At 32.5% G+C, this 23362-nt stretch overlaps 2 protein-coding genes across 4 annotated transcripts; both read left to right on the top strand.

Annotated features, from left to right (window-relative positions):
- The first annotated feature begins 3309 nt into the window (after nucleotides 1–3309).
- On the top strand, nucleotides 3310–7447 carry LOC124822398 (cellulose synthase-like protein E1). Of its 2 annotated transcripts, none has more exons than XM_088115048.1 (8): nucleotides 3310–3628; nucleotides 4154–4481; nucleotides 4656–4796; nucleotides 4926–5060; nucleotides 5170–5382; nucleotides 5729–5956; nucleotides 6179–6526; nucleotides 6693–7447. In XM_088115048.1, exons 1-8 carry the CDS (start codon nucleotides 3354–3356, stop codon nucleotides 7242–7244), a joined length of 2220 nt encoding a protein of 739 aa, XP_087971174.1. In that variant the 5' UTR covers nucleotides 3310–3353; the 3' UTR covers nucleotides 7245–7447. The 2 variants fall into 2 exon arrangements, with proteins under 2 accessions (XP_087971174.1, XP_087971175.1); XM_088115049.1 differs by having other exon boundaries at nucleotides 3490–3628; nucleotides 3978–4481.
- A 4847-nt stretch (nucleotides 7448–12294) lies between these two features.
- On the top strand, nucleotides 12295–19373 carry LOC124824904 (cellulose synthase-like protein E1). 2 transcript variants are annotated; one of them, XM_088116609.1, is made up of 8 exons: nucleotides 12295–12684; nucleotides 13823–14132; nucleotides 16887–17027; nucleotides 17281–17412; nucleotides 17514–17726; nucleotides 17867–18097; nucleotides 18239–18586; nucleotides 18675–19373. In XM_088116609.1, exons 1-8 carry the CDS (start codon nucleotides 12413–12415, stop codon nucleotides 19272–19274), a joined length of 2247 nt encoding a protein of 748 aa, XP_087972735.1. In that variant the 5' UTR covers nucleotides 12295–12412; the 3' UTR covers nucleotides 19275–19373. The 2 variants fall into 2 exon arrangements, with proteins under 2 accessions (XP_087972735.1, XP_087972736.1); XM_088116610.1 differs by having other exon boundaries at nucleotides 12298–12684; nucleotides 18717–19373.
- The last annotated feature ends 3989 nt before the right edge of the window (nucleotides 19374–23362 follow it).

Here is a 23362-nt window from a genome sequence, read left to right as displayed (position 1 = left end):
GTCAACCAGAAGTTGGTGAGAGATGAATTAGAGGAAGGGGTAGACGAGACAGTATTCAAACAAATAATTGGATCATTGAGGTTTCCTTGTAACAACAGACCAAATCTCTAATTTTGTGTTGGTATGATAAGCAGGTTCATGGGTGAACCGAAGAGCTCACATGAATGATGTCAAACGAGTATTGAGGTATGTTTAAGGCACATCTAATCATGGGTTGCTATTTCCTATTGGGAGACAAAACTATGGATTAGAATTGGTTGGCTACACCGATTTTGATCATGGTGGTGATCCTGCGGAGAGAAAGAGCACGTTTGAATATATTTTTCTGTTGAACAAAGCCCCTATTTCGTGGTGTTCTCAAAAGCAACATGTAGTTGCTTTATCCAGTTGCGAAATCGAATACATTGTTGGGTGCTTTGTTGCCTGCCAAGGAGTGTGGTTAGAATAATTGCTGAAGGAGATGATGATGCCTGTGAAGACCCTGTTGCAGTTAAGGATAGATAACGTCTCTGTCATAAATTTATCTAAGAATCCTGTGAGTCATGGAAGAAGTAAGCATTTAGAAGTGAAATACCACTTCTTGAGAGACTTGGTAAGCAAAGGAAGAATAGTTTTGTCCTACTGCAGAACTGAGGAGAAATTGGAAGACATCTTCACCAAGGCTTTGAAGGTTGATCGTTTTGATTTTCTAAAGAAGAAAATTGGCGTTATATCACTCGATGCTTGTCTTAGAGGGAAATGTTAGTTGACCTTAAGACAAGACAGCTGTCACACAGGCAGCTCTACATCTGTTACTTTGTTCCTTATAAAACCACACTTGTACAAGATACAATATTCAGTTTTTCAATAAGAAGTTCTATTCAAATATACCTATTCTCTCTCGGTATTTTTCTTATGTTGTTTTCTTCCTAACAATAACAATTATGATGATACCTTGCGTCTTATACCTGATCCAAATTAGCTTGGAAGATACATTTCTATGTTTAATCTTCGGGTTAAATATGTTTTTCGTTCCTTAAGTATCACACGATTTTGGGTTTAGTCCCTACTCGAAACTTTGATTGCTTTTAGTCCTAATAGTTTTGAAACTATTACTATTAGTCCTTAAAATTGAACGACGTTAACTTTTGTTTGATGTGGCAAACGGCAAAGCCACGTCTTTCGCCAGCTTCCCTCTTCACTCTTTGCCACGTTGCTTTTCTTTTCATGTGGCCAATAAGAATCTGACACGTGTTAGCCCCCTTCCACCCCAAATTAGGGTTTGCTAGATTGGGGAAACTTGCCCCTGCACCTGCGCCACAATTTTGCTCTTCTATCTTACGTCGTCATGAGCCAAGAACGCGAGAAGGGAAGGGTTGCTCTCTTGCAGGTGGCGAACGGAGTTTCTACTGTGTTTTTGGATTTGCAAGTCTGTTGCAGGTGATGGCGCATCTGGATGACGGTGATTATGCAAGGGAGGATGTCGCGACTTGCAAGGATTTTGCGCGTTGAAGGTGGCATTGATGGAGGATGGCGTCGCTGCAGGGGAGCTTGTGAGATGAAGGCGCGACGGCAGAGAGGCTTAGGCGATTTAGGGTTCTTCGCAACACTCGCAATTTGGGATTTCGCTTGACCGTGGTTCTCGATTGGCCAGAGCGAACTCGGTGTGCGTCTTCCGACACGGTGCGATTTGCGATTGGGGTTGCTCGCGTTTTCTGGATTTGTTTGAGTTTTAGGTGATTCTGGGAATGCCATGGATGACTCGCGAGGAAGAAGAAAGAGCTTCGCTGTTTGGATTATTTGCAAGTGAAGAATGAAGATGCTTGCTTGATCTACAGCTTGGGCTGTTGTGCGATTGGGGTGATGGTGCTCGAGAAGCGAAACCTTGGTTGCTCTGCCGGAGAAGATGAACGAAGTTCTCAAGCACAAGCTGACATAAGACGTGGCTTCGCTGTTTGTCACATCAAACAAAAGTTAACGTCGTTCAATTTTAAGAACTAATAGTAATAGTTTCAAAACTATGAGGACTAAAAACAATCAAAGTTTCGAGTAGGGATTAAACCCAAAATCGTGTGATATTTAAAGGACGAAAAACATATTTAACCCTTAATCTTCCCATATATCCCTTAAAGGATAATGATACCTTGTGTCTTATACTTCTGATACTGATAGTTTATATGGAAACATTTTCATAGCTCACACTGAATACTTTATGAAGTGTTAATATGTTAATTATATATTCATCAATTATTAGATCCTTAATATCACTATAAAATAATTAATAATAAATATGGATTATATATAAATTCATCGCTATTTTTTAATGCATGAACATTTAAGGAAAGAAGAAAATCAGTCTTATAATAGATTAATTGAACAACACTTTATCGTTTAATTGAACAACACTTTATCGTTTTCAAAGTCGAAAATTATTTCTAAATAAAAACTATGTGAGTGCTTACTACGTTTGAGTTATTTTCGATATAAATGATCCAATGGTGATCGTCACCACATTTTGGACGTTCCTAAGTCAATTTGGGTGTCTTTTGCTTTGACTTTGCAACCACATAGTTAATACTTAATAATAAATATTCAATGTATTCAAGCACTTAATTATATACTTAAATGTTATATAATATAACAGTATATTTTGTTCCAATGTTTAGCAAATTCAATCGGGGTTACTTTTTGATTAGTAAACGTTGAAAAATTAGCAACACATCAAAAGTAAAACTATTGTAATTTGCTAGTTCTCTTAACGAGTCATCTCACCAAGACCCATTTATTTTTGTTGTTAGAACTACAAAATGAAGATTAAAAGATTATTTATAAATATATGATAATATTTTTATCGTTTTTTACTGATTTACATTCGTAAGGCCAATATGCCTTTTATTTATTAAAAATGAATTAGCTTTTCTTGATATTCCAAAATTGTAAAGCTAGAATAAAAGAAAGAGATGAAATGTTACTACACTCGTGTTAATAATCAACTGTTTTTATCTTCTTTCATTTCTTTTATGTAATTTAAAAACGTTATATTAAAATAACAACTTAGAAATAAAAGAATGAAACACGTATCGATCATCTCATTCTCAAGATACATATTACGTTCATTCAGCAGTCATGTTTAAATTTTAAGTTTTATAAAATCGATTTGTAGTGACGAATGTATAATCTAAATTGGTTTTCTCATGGATAAGACTCCATTAAATATTACATTTGGATCTAACAACACAGAAAAGTCAATAATGTACCGAACTTTCAACATTCAAATGTGAATTCGTTAATAATGGCTGTGAAATATGAACGCAGTGCAATGTAATATATAGCAGAAAAACAAACAGAACAAGGCACACAGAATTATCAGAGTTATGGAAATCACTGAGCACACTCCATTGTTTGAGACAAAAAAGAGCAGAGGAAGACTCATCTATAGGTCCTTTGCAACTTCATTATTTCTGTGCATATGCTTCGTATGGATTTACAGAATTAGCCATATCAAAGATGCAAAAGGTGAACATGGCAAATGGGTATGGCTTGGTATGTTTTGTGCTGAATTGTGGTTTGGCTTTTACTGGGTTCTCACTCAGGCCTTCAGATGGAACCTTGTGTTCAGACAACCCTTCACAAACAGACTTTCTCAGAGGTGCCACCTTCTTCTATTTAATCTTTTTTCCTTCACTCTGTATTGCTGGCTGAGATTCTTGTGTTAGAAGTAGTATCAATTCTCTATATGAGTAGACTCAGTCTTTTTTTTGTTGGATATTTAAGTATAATTTCAAGTCTCAAACCTGGTAGAAATAAGAAAGAACACGATATAAGGTTGAAAATACATTAACCTAAAGTCTCAAACCTGGTAGAAATAAGAAAGAACACGGTATAAGGTTGAAAATACATTAATCTATTGTCTTAAGGTTTTGGGTAGAGAGTGGTGTGAATTCTTTACGTAGTTAGGCTCTAATGTCATTGGTGCTAGTGAACCTTCTTTTTTGTAGATCCAACAAGTGGTGTCAGATTTGATGGTTGGTTCTGGTGAACAGTTCAGTACAATGGTTCCTACATGATCCTCTTCAATAGACCCAATAATTTTTTCTTCAGTGAATTCTCTCTTTGATAGAGCCATCATTTATGTTGTTGATCATTGATATGACAGATAGATTTTTTGTAACAGATATGAGAAAAAGTTGCCGGGAGTGGACATATTTGTGTGCACAGCAGACCCTGATATTGAGCCACCAAAGATGGTGATTAACACAGTGCTATCTGTTATGGCTTATGACTATCCAACTGAGAATTTGAATGTGTATCTATCTGATGATGCTGGGTCTCAAATCACGTTCTATGCTCTATTGGAGGCATCAAACTTTGCAAAACATTGGATTCCATTTAGCAGAAAGTTCAAAGTGGAGCCAAGGTCACCAGCTGCATATTTTAAGAGTATAGTCTCATCAGGTTACTCTGCTGATTCTGATCAAGTCAAAGAGCTAACAGCCATCAAGGTACAATATTAGTTAATTATTCCGTCTCAGCTTTTTAATTCATACCAATTTAATACAGACATAAAGTATTTATATTATGTTACAAGTCATGTCCAATCAATTGATCATATGCGTCTGGTTTTATTTAATTTTTTTGAAAACTTTTGTTGAACACAACGAAATTTCATGATGTAGAAATTGTACAGCGAAATGGAAAGACGTATTGAAGATGCAACCAAGTTTGGTGAAGTACCCAAAGAAGCACGTCTGAAGCATAAGGGATTTTCTCAGTGGGATTCATATTCTTCTCGACGTGACCATGACACAATTCTTGAAGTAAGTTAAGTAACATCAATTTATTTCTTAAACATGATGAATTCAAATAATTAAGTGCATTAGCTTTTGACATTTATCATCATCATCATCACACACACCCTATTACTCATGTTTTGTTCTTCTTAATAGATATTACTTCATAAAAAGGACCCTGAGAATTCAAAAGATGTAGATGGATTCCTTTTACCAACTCTAGTGTATTTGGCTCGTGAGAAGAGACCCCAATATTTCCACAACTTCAAAGCGGGAGCTATGAATTCACTGGTATAAAATATGGACAATTCTTTCATAGTGTTAGTTTATGTATTTTGATCAATCTTTCAGCTGTATAATTGTGTAAATTTATACGATTCTTTGGTCTGAATGCATGCAGTTAAGGGTGTCTTCTAATATTAGTGACGGGAAAATCATTCTAAATGTAGACTGTGACATGTACTCAAACAATTCACAGTCTGTGAGAGATGCTCTCTGCTTTTTCATGGATGAAGAGAAAGGCCACAAAATTGCTTATGTGCAGTTCCCTCAGATTTTTGAGAATGTCACTAAGAATGATTTATATGGGAGTGGTCTGATATCAATATCAGAGGTGAGTAATTTGTTGATTGAGATGATTTAGTTCAGAAACTTCATTACTGGAAATTTAAGATACTCATTTTTATATCTTATATTTCATTCAAACAGTTTTAAGTGACCTTTATTCTGTCATGTTATGATCAAACATCTCACATAAATTTGTTCTAATGATAAGTTAAGCAACTCCTTATTTTTCTTATTTGTATTCAATTTGTTTCAAAGACACATGTATCTCATATAAACCAGAGAGCCTGAGTTTAAAAATATTTTTACTTCACTTCATATAATACCATCATGCTATTATTGATGATGATCAATTAGTTATACACCCTTTGTATTTACAATTTATGCAAAAATAGGTGGAGTTCCCTGGTGCAGACGGTTGTGGTGGTCCTTTGTATATAGGAAGTGGCTGCTTTCACAGGAGAGAGTCTCTTTGTGGATTGAAATTCAGTGATCAATATAGGAATGACTGGAATATTAATGAAGATTATCAGTTCAAAAAAGTAAGCCTGAAGGAACTGGAAGAAGAATCAAAGGCTCTTGCAAGTTGCACCTATGAGGAAAACACACTATGGGGAAAAGAGGTTTCTCACCCTCTCTCACACAAACATATACACTTCTTATAATGCACATAAGATATATCAAAATTAAGTATTTCGATATATTTAATAGTCGCGTATCATTTAAGAGTTGAAATTAAGCTCTCTTTCAACTCTCTTAAGCGTTTTTTAAGAACATAACAGTATCAGGAGTTTTAGACTCTAAATTCATAAATTAGCAATATAATGTTGTTTATTCAATTGCAGATGGGTTTAAGATATGGGTGTCCAGTAGAGGATGTGATAACAGGATTGTCTATTCAGTGCCAAGGATGGAAATCAGTGTACTACAATCCACTTAGGAAGGCTTTCTTAGGGTTAGCTCCAACTACCTTGCCTCAAACACTTGTTCAACACAAGAGATGGTCTGAAGGAGACTTGCAAATTTTGCTTTCTAAATATAGCCCTGCATGGTATGGTTTTGGAAGGATCACTTTGGCCCTTCAAATGGGGTACAGTATTTATTGCTTATGGGCACCTAGCTCTTTTGCAACACTATATTATTCTATCATCCCTTCATTGTACCTCCTTAAAGGCATTCCCTTGTTTCCAAAGGTAACAAAACAATAATCCTTGTTGCATACATTCACTTCATTCTATTTTTTTCACCCTTTAGGATATCAAACATGCTATTTGTGATTATGCATGTACTTTTTCTAAACAAACGCATCATTATACTTGATCATTCCTGTGTTTAACTAGTTGTTGATGGATTTATCAGATCTCAAGTCCATGGTTCATACCTTTTGCATATATCATTGTTGGTGAAGCCACTTATAGTTTGTTGGAGTTTTTCTTCTGTGGGGGGACATTTCAAGGTTGGTGGAATGAACTAAGGATATGGCTATACAAGAGAACAAGCTCTTACCTTTTTGCCTGCATTGACACCATCTTGAAGTTTTTTGGATTCTCTGATTTAACTTTTGTAATCACAACTAAGGTTACTGAAGAAGAAGCTTCCAAACGCCATGAGAAGGAAATAATGGAGTTTGGAACCTCCTCTCCTATGCTCACTGTATTAGCAACTCTTGCATTGCTAAATTTGTTCTGTTTTCTCAGTGTGTTGAAGAATGCAGTTTTAAGGGAAGGTGGCTTTGGAATTTGTGAGACAATGGTCTTGCAACTTCTATTGTGTGGATTTTTGGTTCTAATCAACTTGCCTATATACGAAGCACTTTTCTTAAGGAAGGACAATGGAAGATTGCCTGGTTCTGTTGCCATAAAATCAGTGTTGCTTGCACTATTTGTAGTTACCTTCTTTAGCTTTGCATGATCACACTATAGTGTTTTTATTTACACATTCAATTAGATTTGTCAACATTCCAAAGTTTTGTTAGGAGTAAGAAATTCTTGCTTATAAGATAAAATGTCTGTTTAGTTTCTGAAACACAAATCCATACAATAATGTAAGTAATGTTGTTTTCCTCATCAACATTGATTTGCAAAGGATGGAGAATTCTTCATTTGTTTTGATAACTTTCATCTCACTTTGATTTGTTTAAACTTTTTCTGTGATATAAATAAGTTGTTTGATAGATTATTTATGGACTTTTATTGTATATCAGATTGCATTTTTATCAACATTAAATTATTAATTTTACAACTATTATTATTATTTTCCATTTCCAACTTGTAGAAGCTAATTCTTAAATACTTATACATGTACGTTTATTTTATACAAGATGAAGGGTTGATAACAACTTTCATTTAAGAATATTTGCGTTGTTATTCCATTTGAAACTTGTAATTAACAATGTCCATTGATAACGTATCAAGTTATTAAAGGTTAGTATGCTTACCAATCAAATTTAAATCATTTTTTTAACGGTCATTTCTTTTTAAGATATTAAAGTAACAATATATATTTACAATCTATCAAGTCATTAAAGGTTAACATATTTATTAATTAAGTTTAAATTATGTTTTCTTTAGATGTTTTTAAATATTTTATACTCCAAAAATAAATGTTTGTCTTAGAACAATTTATTCAATGACAAGTGTACTAGTTGCATAATAACGTAAGTTGTTTTGATGTATAAGGAACTAAAATTATGCAAAAACAAATAAATTCTTTTTGAGATTTTATTAAATACTTAGAATGTATAATAGATTAGAAATGATATGGGGTGTCATTATAGTGACTTAACTTATTTTTAATTTAATTTTAAAGTCACTCTATATACTCAAATCCTAATTTTTGAGTAAAATGAATTTAAGTTTTCTTATTAAGAGTAAATTTATTGAGCACTTAATAAAAAAACTCGTTTTCACATCCAGATTTAATACAACTAATAAGTCAAGTTCTATTTGTATTTACAAGCTTCATTGTGTATTTTGTTTCAATTCTAAATTATAAAACTTATTTTCCAACATCTAATTAATTAAATATTAAGATATTGATGATCAAATCACAACAAGCATGAAACATAAAAAACAATATACTTAAACTGAATGGTTAGACATATAAATATAAACAATATCAATTACATGAGAATTTAATTGGTTATATCTAACCTACAAAATGAGTTTAGCTTTTTATCATCACGAAGAGCTTAAAACGAGAAGATAAACGATATAAGATGATGAAGATCAAATGAGAAGGCATAGAGGTCTCAAAGGAAACCCTAGCAGCTTAAGAAAAAAACTCTAAAATGCACTCTACACTTCTTAGCATAAAAAAAAACTTTTGTCAAGAATAGGCAAGAAGAAATAAGTCAAAAGTGTCACATAAGAAAAAGCAGAACCCTTCTCCAACACTTCACATTGGGAGCGTGAAATTATAAGCAACGAATGAACTCTTTATCGTAGGAGCTCAACTCAATTCATCACTAGAAAGTGACAATCAACATGGGTTAAGTGACACTTAACACAGTGGGAAGGTGGTGCCTAGCCCCATGTTAATGATGCTTAACCTCAATGATGTTTTTCTATTTGTCTCCATAGTGCCAGGCTTGATTCAAGTGGCATCTAACGTAGGAGATCCTTTGGAAATCCTAATTTGACATTTTATCCACATTTTATCCAAGATTAGACAAAAAAATAGGATGCAATAGAAAATAAATGATAAATTATTAACATTTCAATTGAAATTGAAATAAATAATAGATGAATGATGTTATGTGATGAGTTTGGACTGAGATAAAATACATACGTATGACATGGTGTGACAATTTAAGATTATATGAGAATGTGATGTATAAGCTATATGTGCATATTGTATATACTTTGAAGTAGTTATATTTTTTTTACTTTAGTTTGATATGAATGATGTGAAATGAGAGGTAATGATTTCTAGGACGAGAATATTGCTATGTTTGATGATGTGTGAAGTGTATTGACAAGAGAGATTGAAATGAGATCATCCTGACTCTATTAGTAGTTGCATTCATATATATGAAAATAACTAGTTGTGAGACTCGTGAAATATAGAATTTACTCGCTATGCTCTATCAATTGGGAAGTGATCTGAACATGATATAGTTATTTTAGCTCCTAAGAAACATGAGAGAATGTGATATGATCCTATTCAGGAAAAAATACAATTGTTTTTTAATTTGATTCCTACTTGACATAAATAAAGAAAATAAGAGAAGAACATGAAATTAAGACAAAGATGGAGACTTCATAATCTATTAAGATTGATGAGTCAATAAAGATTTTTCATAGAGATCTTAATCTTTGATAAACATCGGTGTTTTATGATGAAAACCAAGATAATCATCTCTCCATGAATTCAAAATTCATATAATGAATATCAAAAGTTTTACGTATATTTTTGGTACAAGTATATAGATTATAAGTATATAGTAACCCTAGAAACCCAAAAGAAAACCCAAAGATACTAGGTTTCAAAAATAACTCGAAAACTCAGTTTTAAAGATATTTATTTTTCCAAGTTTTTGGTCATTGACCTTGTCATAGGATTTTTGAATTACAATGACTTCTCCTCAAGTTCTTCTTAAATTGGATCAAGAGTCTTCTGAGCAATGAAACATTCATAGTCTGAATATTCTAATCAATGTACTACTTCTGGAAAGGTTGAGTCTATTAGTTTTTGGTATATGAAAGGGCCATGAGAGTATTTGTGTGTGGATATAAGTTTTATGTTTGATGTGAAATTATGTAGTAATTGTATCATTTTTATATTATTTTCTTCAAAATTTATAAGTTTTTTAACTTATCTCTATTTTATCGTGCTTGGTTATTTGTGTATTTGACAATAGTAAAAGATAATACTTATCTCCATTTGGTTCACTATAATAGTTTATGTTTGATAGTAAAAGATAATACAAAAACCCACTACCAGCAACACTAAGGTTATGGGAGTGACTAATTGCTTTCATAGTTATATAGACAGGAAGGTTTATGTTATGTAAGATTTTGACTTTTCCTTATTTTGAAATACTTTCTTTAGAAGAGATAGTAAAAATAATATTTCAATTATATCTATTATTAACTATGAACCTGATACGGGACATGTAATACCTGCTAAAGTTTGGTTCATTACATATTTCATCATACAATACATCACATAAAAGAAATTATATAATTTAAATATATATCATTTGTTATACTTTTGCTTGAAAGTTAAGGCATAAAATTCATAAATTTGTTTTTCTTTTATTTGCTAATAGATTCATAAGGCGGTGACTGACATCTGCAATTTGACTTCCACCAAATAATTCACCCAATAAGTTTCTTTATTTCACTTAACTTTTTTTAATGGAAATATCAGTGGAGAAAATTGACCAGGAATTTCTGATATGAAACTCAAAGAAATTCAACTCAAGCGTTTTTCCAATCTGAATTTATTCGATTGATTAAACAAAACTATTTTCGGAAGACTTTTGGAAATATATAATTAAACTTATAATAGAAGTAGCTAGTTAGCAATTAGTGTGCCAGTGTTCCACTTTGGCTTGGTTTGAAATGATTTGGACAGATTTTGAACTGAAAAGTCTACAATCTAAAAGTTAAATAAAGAATGGTGGAATATGTTTTGGATTGAAACATTTGAAAGTTGATCCACTCAATGAGATGAGGTTTAGATTAATTGAATCATTCACTTCACATACGTATGCTTGCAGAGTTATTATTTGATAATTAAACTAAATTACCAGTTCAAATGTAAGGTAATGAAAATAATAGATACTAAATAATAGATATATGCTTGAGAAGTTGTCATCATATCCTGACCAAAACCAGACAAAAATGGTTTTACGTATAAGAAAAAGACAAAAGCAATGCTTATCTCATCAGTGTCGTATGAAAATACAGATAATTACTTCAAGTTGTCCACTCTTGACCAAACATACCATCATAAAGGCTTCACTTCAAGCTTTTTAAATACAAAATTGCTAAGAAATAATTTTGACAAAATAATTTAATCAAATTTATTATCTCATTAATAATCAAATTATTTTTTCTTTTCTATGTATTATTTCTCAATAAAAAAATATTTATTGTCAAATTTATTGAAATAATATTGTTATAATTAATTATTATATTTGAAGTATTGTATATTTTAAAAATTTAAATTATTGTTATGATTTTTAAAAAAAATATATTTTAAAAGATTGAAAAAAATATATTTAAATTTTCATTGGTTTCAATTTATAAATAATAAAAATGTCGAAATACTTTTTTCTTTTACAAAATAACACCATTTGGATTATCGTTATATTTGAAAAAGATTCAGATAAACAAAAGTTTAGGAGTAATTTCTTCTAATAGAATAAAGAATGAATTTAAACATTATACTTTTTGTCTATTTAAATTTTTATGTATTACAAGTTTATTTACTTTTCAACCCTCACATAGCCAATTTCATTAATTAATAACAACAACTTAATTAAAGACTAAAAAAGTATTTTTAATGTTTGTTTATTTCAATATGAATAAAAAATTACACTTATTTAAAGCTCTAAGAATTAAATACAGAGAGAAATCTAATTTATATATGAAATTTTTAAAATTAAAAAATCTCAAATATGTCATTGTCGGTTGCTCTGTGTTACATTAAAAACATAAAAAGGTAAAAAAAAAACATAAAAGGTTAACCTCTCAGCCTTTACTAACATGAATGCAAAATAAACAAAAGAGGATGTTTCCTGTAGGAGAAATAAAGAAAAAATATTTTAAAACAATGGTCATCAGCATTTTTTGTTATGTTTCTTGGAGCAAACATGATTATGAAGTTCAGGTAAAAGAATTTCCAATAATTCTGGCCTCTCATTTGCTACGAAAATAGGCGTTTTGAGGAACGTGGAGTGAATATAATTGTTTTTTATTTGGCTAATATCAGTATATCCCATATCAACCACTCAAGAATCGTATCAACTTCAAACTCTACTACCATGGCTCTTCACCATAACAAAGTGTTGTTTAGTGTATAAATAGTAGAAGAGTTAACAAAGTAGAGAGTAGAAAGTAAACGAAGATATGGAAGCGGTGGAGCATTCTCCATTGTTTGAGACAAAGAGAGCCAAAGGAAGGGTCTTTTACAAGATCTTTTCTTTATCATTGTTTGTGGGGATTTGCTTCATCTGGGTTTTCAGAGTGAGTCACATACCCAGAGAAAGTGAAGTTGGGAAATGGGGTTGGATTGGCTTGTTTTTTGCTGAGCTATGCTTTGGTCTTTATTGGCTTCTCAGACACCCCTTCAGATGGAACCTTCTCTTCAGGGAACCTTTCAGACAAAGGCTATCTCAAAGGTACACCATGCACTCTCTTGTTCTACACCTTTTTTCACTACTTTACTTTCAAAACAGGTTCAAACTTTACCCATCATCAATTCAAGTTCAATAACATCCAAAAACATAACAAAACTTGTGATTAATTGATCATGCTGACTTGTATGACTTCAACTAAGATATATCACACAACTCATTTCAGGTACTAAAAAATAGTCTCAGTTTGTTTTCTCTTCTAAATTCTTCGGTTTGAGATTCCACTTCATCTTATAAACATGTTTTGTGATAGTGAGTTAAGCAAACTTCATCCCATGTTCTGGAAACTCTAAAAAATCTATGTACAAATTCCGAAAATCTAAAATTCTTCCATCACTCATTAAATTTGTTCAACTTTTTTAATGTTAATTCATTTTTGAAGTACAAAAGGATTTATTTATATTTTAGTTAGGCTTTACCTTAGGCAGTGTGAGGTGTAAAGTTTATGAAATGTTATAGGATTGATAGATTTGGTGATAATTTTGCATGAAGTTGTCTGTGGAAGAAAAGGTGAATTAGGTACCCATTTGTAGCATTTTGTCATGTGGGAACCATGTTGTGTAGGTTTAATATACACATCCATATCCATATATGTCTCTAGTAAGATATTATGTGCTTTGAACAAAGCTTTTACGGATTTGTTTTTCTATTTCATATTTTATCTAATATAAGACTTTGTTTTTTCTATTTCATATTTTTATCTAATATGAGACTTTGTTTGTTTGTGAACATGTGAGTAGAATAAAAGCTGTGTGTTTTTAAACAAAAATAACACCGTCATGTGATTTTTCTTTATAATGGTGTGCCATCAAAATCATTATACTTTATTTTGTTTTGAGTAGGGACTCACCAATTTATAATCTAATACTAAAACTAAAAATACATATATTTGAATTTTTAATTTTGAAACAAGAAATTTATATACTTAGTATGTGTACATGATTGATGAAAATAAAATTAAATCCAAATCTTATAAACTCATCTGCATAATTCATAGGAAACTAAACAGATAAAACAAGTTTATATATGTCTTCTTTTTTCCCCTTTCATGCTTCTTCCTAGTACAGTGAAATGCCATAGAGAAATATAAAAAGGAGAAATAAAGTGTATGTTTTTGAAACAGATATGAGAAGGTGTTACCAAAAGTGGACATCTTTGTGTGTACAGCAGATCCAGGAATTGAGCCACCAGTGATGGTTATTAACACAGTGCTATCAGTTATGGCTTATGAGTATCCACCAGACAAACTCAGTGTGTATCTTTCAGATGATGCTGGATCAGATATTACCTTCTATGCTCTCTTAGAGGCTTCCATCTTTGCAAAACAATGGCTTCCATTCTGCAGGAAATTCAAGGTGGACCCCACCTCACCAGCTGCTTATTTCAAAACCATTCACCCATCCACCCATGCCAAAGAGTTGGTCACCATCAAGGTCACTTCTTTTCTGCTATTTTATTGACTATTTTATAACTTTTTTTTACTAGTGATAGTCTTAAATCAAGTGTTTTTATCTCATCACTCGGTCAACTTTAGTAAATTTAATAAGATATATTAAAAAGTTTGAAAAAAATATCATTTTTATCTTATAAAAGAATGGCAAGAACTTTTCATAGAAGAATAAATATTTATCAATGCTTCAAACCCATAGTAATTTGTGTTGTGGTTTTACCGTATAAGAGGCAAAAGAATAAAAGGAAAACTGATCATCTTATTGAGCATAAACAGTAAATATTTATAGTACATAATTTGTAATCAACTTTGGAAAAATATCTCCTAAATTAATTAATTAAATAATGCATAAAATCTTCCTAAAAATAAGATAAAAATATATTTTTATTTAACTGCTTTGACTCCTTCAATCAAATGATGTTTGAGTCACAAAATCCCAACAATCTCCTCCTTGACTCAAAGTCAGCATATACTAAGTTTTTTCCGTCCTTGACTATATCATCTAAAGTTTTTTCACTTTTGGAAGTCCCGATCACAATTTCTTGCTTAGTCTTCACGTCTTTACAATCTTTTGCAAATTTCTCATCTATTTATAGTTGATCTTTTGGCTTTTCCGCATTTTCGGCTTCTGCTTCGGGAAGAGTTGTCTTAGGATGCTTTTCTTCCTCTAATTTTTCTGGTTTAATTTGACTTTCACCAACTTTAACACCCACTAGCTCTACTTTCTTGTCATTCAGAGATGGTGTTCTTTTAGGTTCTTTGACATTCTGCAGTTTGTTTGTTGCTCTCCAAGATTTGTCTTTTGGAAAAAACAACCTTGTTTGTTTTTCATATTGCAAAGTTGCGCATTCGGGTGATTTCTCTTCTATTTTGGGAAGCCCTTGTACCTGCATATTGTCTTCAACCTTGTGCATAACAAATTGCTCTTCATCAATCAAATTCAAAGCAAAGCTTTTGCCTTTCATTCGAACTCTGAATAATTCTTTATTGTCTAAATCTTTAATCATGCAGGTTTTATCTTCAAATAGAACTTTATAACCTTTCTCTAGAAGTTGGCCAACACTCAACAAGTTTTGATCAATTTCAGAACGTATAGAACATTAGTAATTAATTTCAAACCTGTGCAACCTTTGATCGCGATGGTTCCTTTGCCCTTCACTGCTATTTTTGCTCCGTTTCCAATTCTGACATTTGTGTTATAGGTTGCATCAAGATCTTTGAATAATTCTTTATTGTAAGTCATATGGTTCGTGCAACCACTATCAATTAGCCAACTTTCTGTTGATCTTGCAGTGGCAAAGCAAGAAACAACCAAAAGATCTTCTTCTTCACCCTCTTCAACAACAGCTTGTACATTCTCTTGTATCTTTGATGACTTGCAGATTTTCTCCACATGTCCTAACTGTCCACATTTATGGCATTTCACATCTGGCCTCCACCAACATTTCGTCTTTGGATGATTGTTTTTCTTACAAAAAGGACATGATGGAAAAACATGAAAGGATTTGCTATCATTTTTGTGGTTGAAAGACTTACCCTTGTTTTTCATAAATTTAGCTATCAATGCCCCTTCAATATGACCTTCTTCTCTCATGAGTCTTCTTTGTTCTGGAGCCTGAAGTGCAGTCAAAAGTTCTGCCAAGGTAATAGTAGAAAGATCTTTTGAGTTCTCCAAGGAAGTCAATGTGTGGCTTCATATCTTTCTGGAATTGTTACAAGTATTTTTTGAACAATTCTAGAATCAGGAATATCAGTGCCAAGAAGACGTATTTTGTTTGCAATGCCGAGGAGCTTGTCTGCATAATCTTTGATTGTCTTCGAATCTTTCATCCTTTGCATCTCAAGTTCTCGAACCATATTCAAAGCTTGCATTCCTTTGATTCTCTCACTCCCTTCATACTCCTCCTTCAAAAACTTCCAGATTTCATATGCCGTTTTCAACGTCATTATTCTGTTGAAAATGACTGGAGATACGGCTGTGAACAAAATTGATTTGGCTTTGGATTTTCGAAGCCTCCTTTCTTTGTGATTTTTCATTTGAGCAACCGTAGGATTATCTAGCAAGGGAGACACTTCGTAGTCTTCTTCTACCGCTTCCCACACATCGTTAGCATCTAGATATGCTTCCATTTTGACAACCCACATTTGATAGTGTTGTCCATCAAATATAGGTATAGAAACGGTAGTAAAGGATGTTTGAGATTCCATCTTATATGTGGTGGCTATTTTGTGGTTGTAGGTGTTTGTGGTTGTAGGTGTTTGTGGGTTATATCACAGATCCTGTAAGATCTTTTTTGCTCTTGATACCAATTGTTGTGGTTTTACCGTATAAGAGGCAAAAGAATAAAAGGGAAACTGATCATTTTATTGAGCATAAACAGTAAATATTTATAGTACATCATTTGTAATCAACTTTGGAAAAATATCTCCTAAATTAATAAATTAAATAATGCATAAAATCTAATTAATTAAATAATGCATAAAATCTTCCTAAAAATAAGATAAAAATATATTTTTATTTAACTGCTTTGACTCCTTCAATCAAATGATGTTTGAGTCACAAAATCCCAACAATTTGTACACATCTATGCATTTGAGACTGGATCCCAATGCTTATGGTATCCACAAACCTTATCCACTTTTTTATTTAAATAATTATCACAAACTGTTTGTCTGTACTTGACATATGCAAAAATTACCATAAAACAAGTCATTAATGCATGGAATTAAAGTGCAGAAATTGTACCAAGATATGGAAAGTCGAATACAAAATGCAGTCAAGATGGGTAGAGTACCAGAAGAAGTACACACAGAGCATAAAGGGTTTTCACAGTGGGATTCATATTCTTCTCGAAGAGACCATGACACAATTCTTCAAGTATGACACTTTCTCCTAAGCACTTTGGTTTATAAAACTAGCTATTCTGATAATTAATGTATTATTTTAACAATATATATATTAATAAAGTTCCACATTAGTCTCATTAACTAATATTTTAGTCTTTATTTATAGAGGCTAACATGATGCTTCACTTAATATTATAATATTAAAAGTAATGTTTCAATATTAATGTTTACTCTGTGTACTGCTATACTTATGCCTGGTATAATATGCATTATTTTCTTTATAGATATTACTACACGAAACGGACTCGAGTGCCAAAGATGTAGATGGGAAAGTTATGCCCCTATTGGTATATTTGGCTCGTGAGAAGAGACCTCAAGTTGCACATAACTTCAAAGCTGGAGCCATGAATTCATTGGTATTGTATATACCTATCATGCATTAACATTTATGGTAAGCTTTGTGCATGATGCTGTGAAATTAATCATTGGTTGTATGTGTTCTTGGTCCTAAATGCAGATAAGAGTGTCATCAATGATTAGCAACGGGGAAGTTATCCTTAATGTAGATTGTGACATGTACTCAAACAATTCTCAATCTCTAAGGAATGCACTCTGCTTCTTCATGGATGAAGATAAGGGCCATGAGATTGCTTATGTGCAGACTCCACAGTGTTTTGAGAATATCACCAAGAATGATCTATATGGTGGTGCTCTACGAGTAAGCTATGAGGTAAGTCAGTTGACGATTTTTGCTTATCAAACCAAAGTTGTTCATGATTAATTTGCATTGTTTTCTTTGACAAAAGGGCACTCTGCAATGTAGATTACCTAAATGAAAGTTTGTGATGGTTTGAATCTTGAACATTGAAGGTGGAATTCCATGGTTTGGATTCACTTGGTGGGCCTTTGTATATTGGAACAGGCTGCTTTCACAGAAGAGAGATACTGTGTGGAAGAAAGTTCAGTGACCAATATAAGAAAGATTGGAATGAATACAAGAATATTGGTGATATGAAAGAAGTAAGCTTGCATGAACTGGAAGAACAATCAAAGGCTCTTGCTAGTTGTACATTTGAGAAAAACACTTTATGGGGAAAAGAGGTCACATTCTTTCTCATTGTCCCTCTCTTTCCATGCATGATTGTATGACTTACATATATAGTTTTTCTCACAATAATAAAGAAGTTATTTATAATAGTATAATGACTAATCTATTGAAGATATATGAATATTTGATTGCAGATGGGATTGCAATATGGTTGTTCAGTAGAGGATGTTATGACAGGATTGTCTATTAAATGCAGAGGATGGAAATCAGTTTTCTATAATCCTCAAAGGAAAGCTTTCTTAGGTGTAGCTCCAAACACCTTGCCAGAAGCACTAGTTCAACATAAGAGATGGTCTGAGGGGGGCTTTCAAATTTTGCTTTCCAAGCATAGTCCAGCATGGTATGCTTATGGATTAATCAGTCCTGGCCTCCAAATGGCATATTGTTACTATCACCTGTGGGTGTTTATTTGCTGGCCAACTGTATATTACTGCATTATTCCTTCACTCTATCTCCTCAAAGGCATTCCATTGTTTCCACAGGTATGAATGTGATGTAAGACGTTCTTCACTGGACTGAATATCTCTTTTAAGATAATAGATAAAATCATGTGAACGTTTGTGTTTGTAGGTTTTGACATGTATCAAAATTTTACCTTGTTTCATTGATCAGATGTCAAGTCCATGGTTCATACCTTTTGCATATGTGATTCTTGGCGATTGCTCTTACTGCCTGATGGAGTTTTTGTGGTCAGGAGGCACAATAAAGGGTTGGTGGAATGAGCTACGGATATGGCTGTACAAGAGAACAAGCTCTTACCTCTTTGCTTTTGTTGATACCATCTTGAAGTCTTTTGGCTTTTCAGAATCAACATTCGTAGTATCTGCAAAGGTAGCAGAAGAAGAAGTTTCCCAACGATATGAGAAAGACATCATAGAGTTTGGAAACTCATCCCCAATGCTCACTGTGCTAGCAACACTTGCAATGCTCAATTTGTTTTGCCTTCTTGGCATGTTCCTAAAACAAATGTTCATCACTGAAGGGGGTCTCAGAATGTTGGATTCAATGGCATTGCAAGTTATTCTAAGTGGGGTTTTGGTTGTCATCAATGTACCTGTGTACCAAGGACTCTTCCTAAGAAAAGATGAGGGAAGATTACCGATATCTGTTGCAGCAAAATCCACAGCATTGGCTCTAAGTGCATGTGCCCTCTTTATTTCCTTAAGTTAAGATGTTTAATATTTTCAGTCTTAGTTTTCTTTTACTTTTGGTATATTTTTAGTCTTATTTCCTTTTACTGAACAATAAAAATATATCGATATTGGTATATTATAATTCTTTTTAATATATTTTAAAATATCAAAATCAGTGTGAACCAATATATTTTGCAGGTACAATATATTTTGAAGGTATAGTAGAGAGACAGCACAAAAAATCTAGTAAAATTTCCGAATTCTTGTAGAAAATGGTTGCAAACAAGTGCAATTCGGCTTCCCCAAATAATTTTTTTCTATATATTAAATTCTTTTAGTGGAAATATCAGTAAGAAAATTTATCAGGAATTTCAGACACTTGTGATATCTGTGATAAAATCAGAAAAACTGTAATGGTTGTAAAGCCAGAGTTTTTTGTTATGAATTCCTTTCATCCATCCCACTTTGTTGAGATGTGTAAGGACCAGTTAATTGATGTTGAATTCCAATCTTCTCACAAAATTGTTTAAACTCCCTTACTGCATACTCAGTTCCATTATAAGATATAAGCTTTTTTATTTTGCATCCAGCCTCATTTTCAACCATAAGCTTTAACTTTTGGTAAACATCAAACACCTCTGACTTTTGTTTGAGAAAAAACACTCAACTCATCCCTGTAAAATCATCTAAATCTTCTTGAATTTCTGAATATTGATATTGTCTACTCCAAATTGTTTTTTGCATGAGGCTTCTACTTTGCTTGGAAAAGTTTGCCTAGCAGTTTGTTTCTATTCTAAAGGAAAGTTTTTCCCTCTCATTTTTATAGACATTATCTCACATCCATAAGGATCATCTCATATTTCCAAAATGCAAGTATAATTCTTTTCGAGCATTTGTCCCACACTCAAAATACTTTGACTTAAATCAGACACAAATGAAACATCTATCTGAAATGTACTTAGTACCTGAAGAGTTTGAACAGTAACTACTCATTTGCCTTTAACATCAACACTTTCTCCATTGCCAATAATGACTTTTGAGAAGTAGGTGCGAATCAAATTCCTTAAAAAAAACTTGCATCATAAATCATATGACCCGTTGTCTATTAGCCAAGCTTCTCTGCTGCTATTGGCAGAATAATAAAAAGCAACAAATAAGTGCTCCTCAATATCCTCTTGGTGTTCAACAACTTGAACTTATTGTCCTTGCTACCTTGCCTTGATTTCACACACTTTTCTACATGACCAAGTTGATTGCTGGCCCTACATTTGACTCCAGGTATGAACCAATAATAATTTTGAGAGCAAGGTGAAAACTTCTCTTTCCAACCTCTTTTGTTGTTGTTGTCTTCTTTTTTTCCATTGCCTTTCTTCCACCAAAAGGTAATTACTCATCTATTTCTTCCTTAAGGTTTGTTTTTGTTGTTAGCCACAAAAGCACCTTTGACATTTTCTTCCATTCTCAGTGATCTTCTCTACTTAGTGTCTTGCAAAGCATTCACAAGTTCTGCTAGTGAAATCTGAGAAAAATCTTTATTTTCTTTAAGGGAGGAGGTTTTTTACTCAAACCTCGCCAGAAGACACAAATTTTCTCCACAACTCTTTCATTTTTAAGTTCTTCACCTAGCAATCTGATTTGAGTAACCACTTCATAAAGTCTGTCAGAAAATTCCCTGATTGTTTCAGATTCTTTAATTTTGATTGCTTCAAATTCTCTTTCCAAATTTTGCACCTTCATCCTCCTTGTTCTTTCATTACCTTGGAACTCCTTCTTGAGCTTATCCCAAGCCTCTTTTGTTGTCTCAAGATCCAATATCTTTATAAAAACATCGTGTGTTGTTGCATGTATAATGACAAATGTTTTTTCCTTCCTCTGCCACTTCTTTACTATGGAATCTTAATCGAGCAACTGTTGGGTTGTCTGATAAAGGGCCTGGATTACTTCCATTTTCCTCCACTTCCCACAATGATTAAACTCTCAAATAAGTTCTCATTTTTGTAGCTCACAAATCATAATTTTCTCCAACAAAAGTAGGAGGTGGAGGTCAAGAGTTGTTGTTTGATGTCATCCTTTCTTATGGATATTTTTTTGTGGTTTGTGTATGACTTTCTCACTGGTTTTCACTCTTTCAGAGACCCCTAAAATCAATGAGTTCTTGATACCATGTTGTAAAATCAGAAAAACTGTAATGGTTGAAAAACCGGAAGAAAACATAGAAGAGGGTTTTTTTGTTGTGAAAATACATTATAGAAAAAGGGAAGTCAAAAGCCTTCTCACAATATTTTGAGTGCAATAAAATAAATACTACCATTCATTTTCACTTAAACATTAATCACACAATCAACTTTTTCACAAAACAAGATTTATAATTAATATCAACCTGACATGACAAAGCAGAACACAGTATCTAGAAAAATCTCATTATGACAATATCTCAAAGAAATTCAACTCGACAGCTTTTCAAATGTGAATTTATCAGAAAGATTAAAAAGAACTATTTTCAGAAGACTTTTTGGCAATATTTAATTAAACTTATAATATAAGTTGCTAGGTAGCAATTAGTGTGCTAGTGTTCCAGTATAGTTTGGTTTGAAATGATTTGGACAGATTTTGAACTGAAAAGTCTACAATCTAAAAGTTAAATAATGAATGGTAGGATATGATATGGACTGTTACATTTGAAAGTTGATCCACTCAATGAAATTTGGTTTAGATTAATTGAACCATTCACTCTACGTATGCTTGCAGTGTTATTCTTTGATTATTAAACTAAATTACCAGTTCAAATTTAAGTTGATGAAAATAATAGATAGAAATAAGTATCCTTAATAGATGTGCTTGAGAAGTTGCCAACATAATACTGTATGAAATCCAGAGAAAAATTGTTTTACTCAGGAAAAAAAACAATGGTTATCTCAGCAGTGTCATAAGAAAATGCAGATAATTAATTGAAGTTGTTCATTGTCGACCAAACATACCATCATAAAGGCATCACCCCAAGGTTTTCAATAAAGCATTACTAAGAAATAATTTGACAAAAGAATTTGGTTTAATGTCTTCTCTATTTTCGTCTAGAATCTTAAATAGATCATTTTCTTGTTCAGTGTTTCAATTGGGTCCTTACTTTTGTAAAATTGAATCAAATAAAAATCTGTCATCAAATTGATCAAACGCCGTTAAAGAGAGTGTTACATGGCATGCTAACAATATAGTTTTAATTTACGTGACATTAAAAACGTGTGTCAATTGTATTTTTTTAATTTTTGAATTAAAAAATGAAGTATACAGAGTGGAAATATAATTTAAAAAAGGGCAAAGTTAGGAAATCAAAAGCCTTGTTCTCCTCTACAGTTGCGAAAACAAAATCAAAATGGGGCAAATTGAGTTTTAGGACTCCTAGGAATATATACTTAGGGTGGAGGAATCGCAACTCTAATGTTGTTATCACTTCTTACCTTGAACATAAATGGTATAATGTTCGGTACTTTAAGATTGAATCTGGTGGAGAAGTAAAAGCTAATTAAAAGTTGTTTGCATAAATAAACTCTAAAGGGTGAAAATGAACATAAATTGATTTATAAGTAATTTTCTGGAATTTGTGATTAATTGGTGGAAAAGACAAATGATTTGAACAGAAAGACGATGAAACAATGACATAGGAAGTAAAAGAAAAAGAAGCAACCTGTACAGAGAGGAACTTGTTGAGCAGGAAAGTGAGAGAAAGAATGAAATTAGAATAAAAAACTAAGTTATTTAAATCATTACTTTATAATAACTTCCAAACCACTGTGACTCACCTATATGCACTAAAGTCTGCAACCTGACTCGGTAAAGCAATTGCAATAGTTAAAAGTTGGTTTAATGTCTCGGTAGGTCCTTATTTTCGTTCGGAATCTCAAATAGGGGCTTTCTGTCAAATTCAGAAGATGTCGTTAAGAAGGGTGTTACGTGACATGCTGACAATGTCTTTTTAAATGATGTGGCATTAAAAATGTGTCTCAGTTGTATTTATTTTATTTTTGAATTAAAAAATGAAGTTTACAGGGTTGAAATATAATATAAGGACAAAGTTGAGAAATCAAATTAAATTAAGTATCTAATGGGGCTTGCCACATGGAAGCCCCT

The sequence above is a fragment of the Vigna umbellata genome, chromosome 5, assembly GCF_029865625.1.
Source record: "Vigna umbellata cultivar VRB3 chromosome 5, Vumbellata_1.0, whole genome shotgun sequence".
Lineage (NCBI taxonomy): Eukaryota > Viridiplantae > Streptophyta > Magnoliopsida > Fabales > Fabaceae > Vigna > Vigna umbellata.
This window is presented reverse-complemented; position numbering and strand designations above follow the sequence as displayed.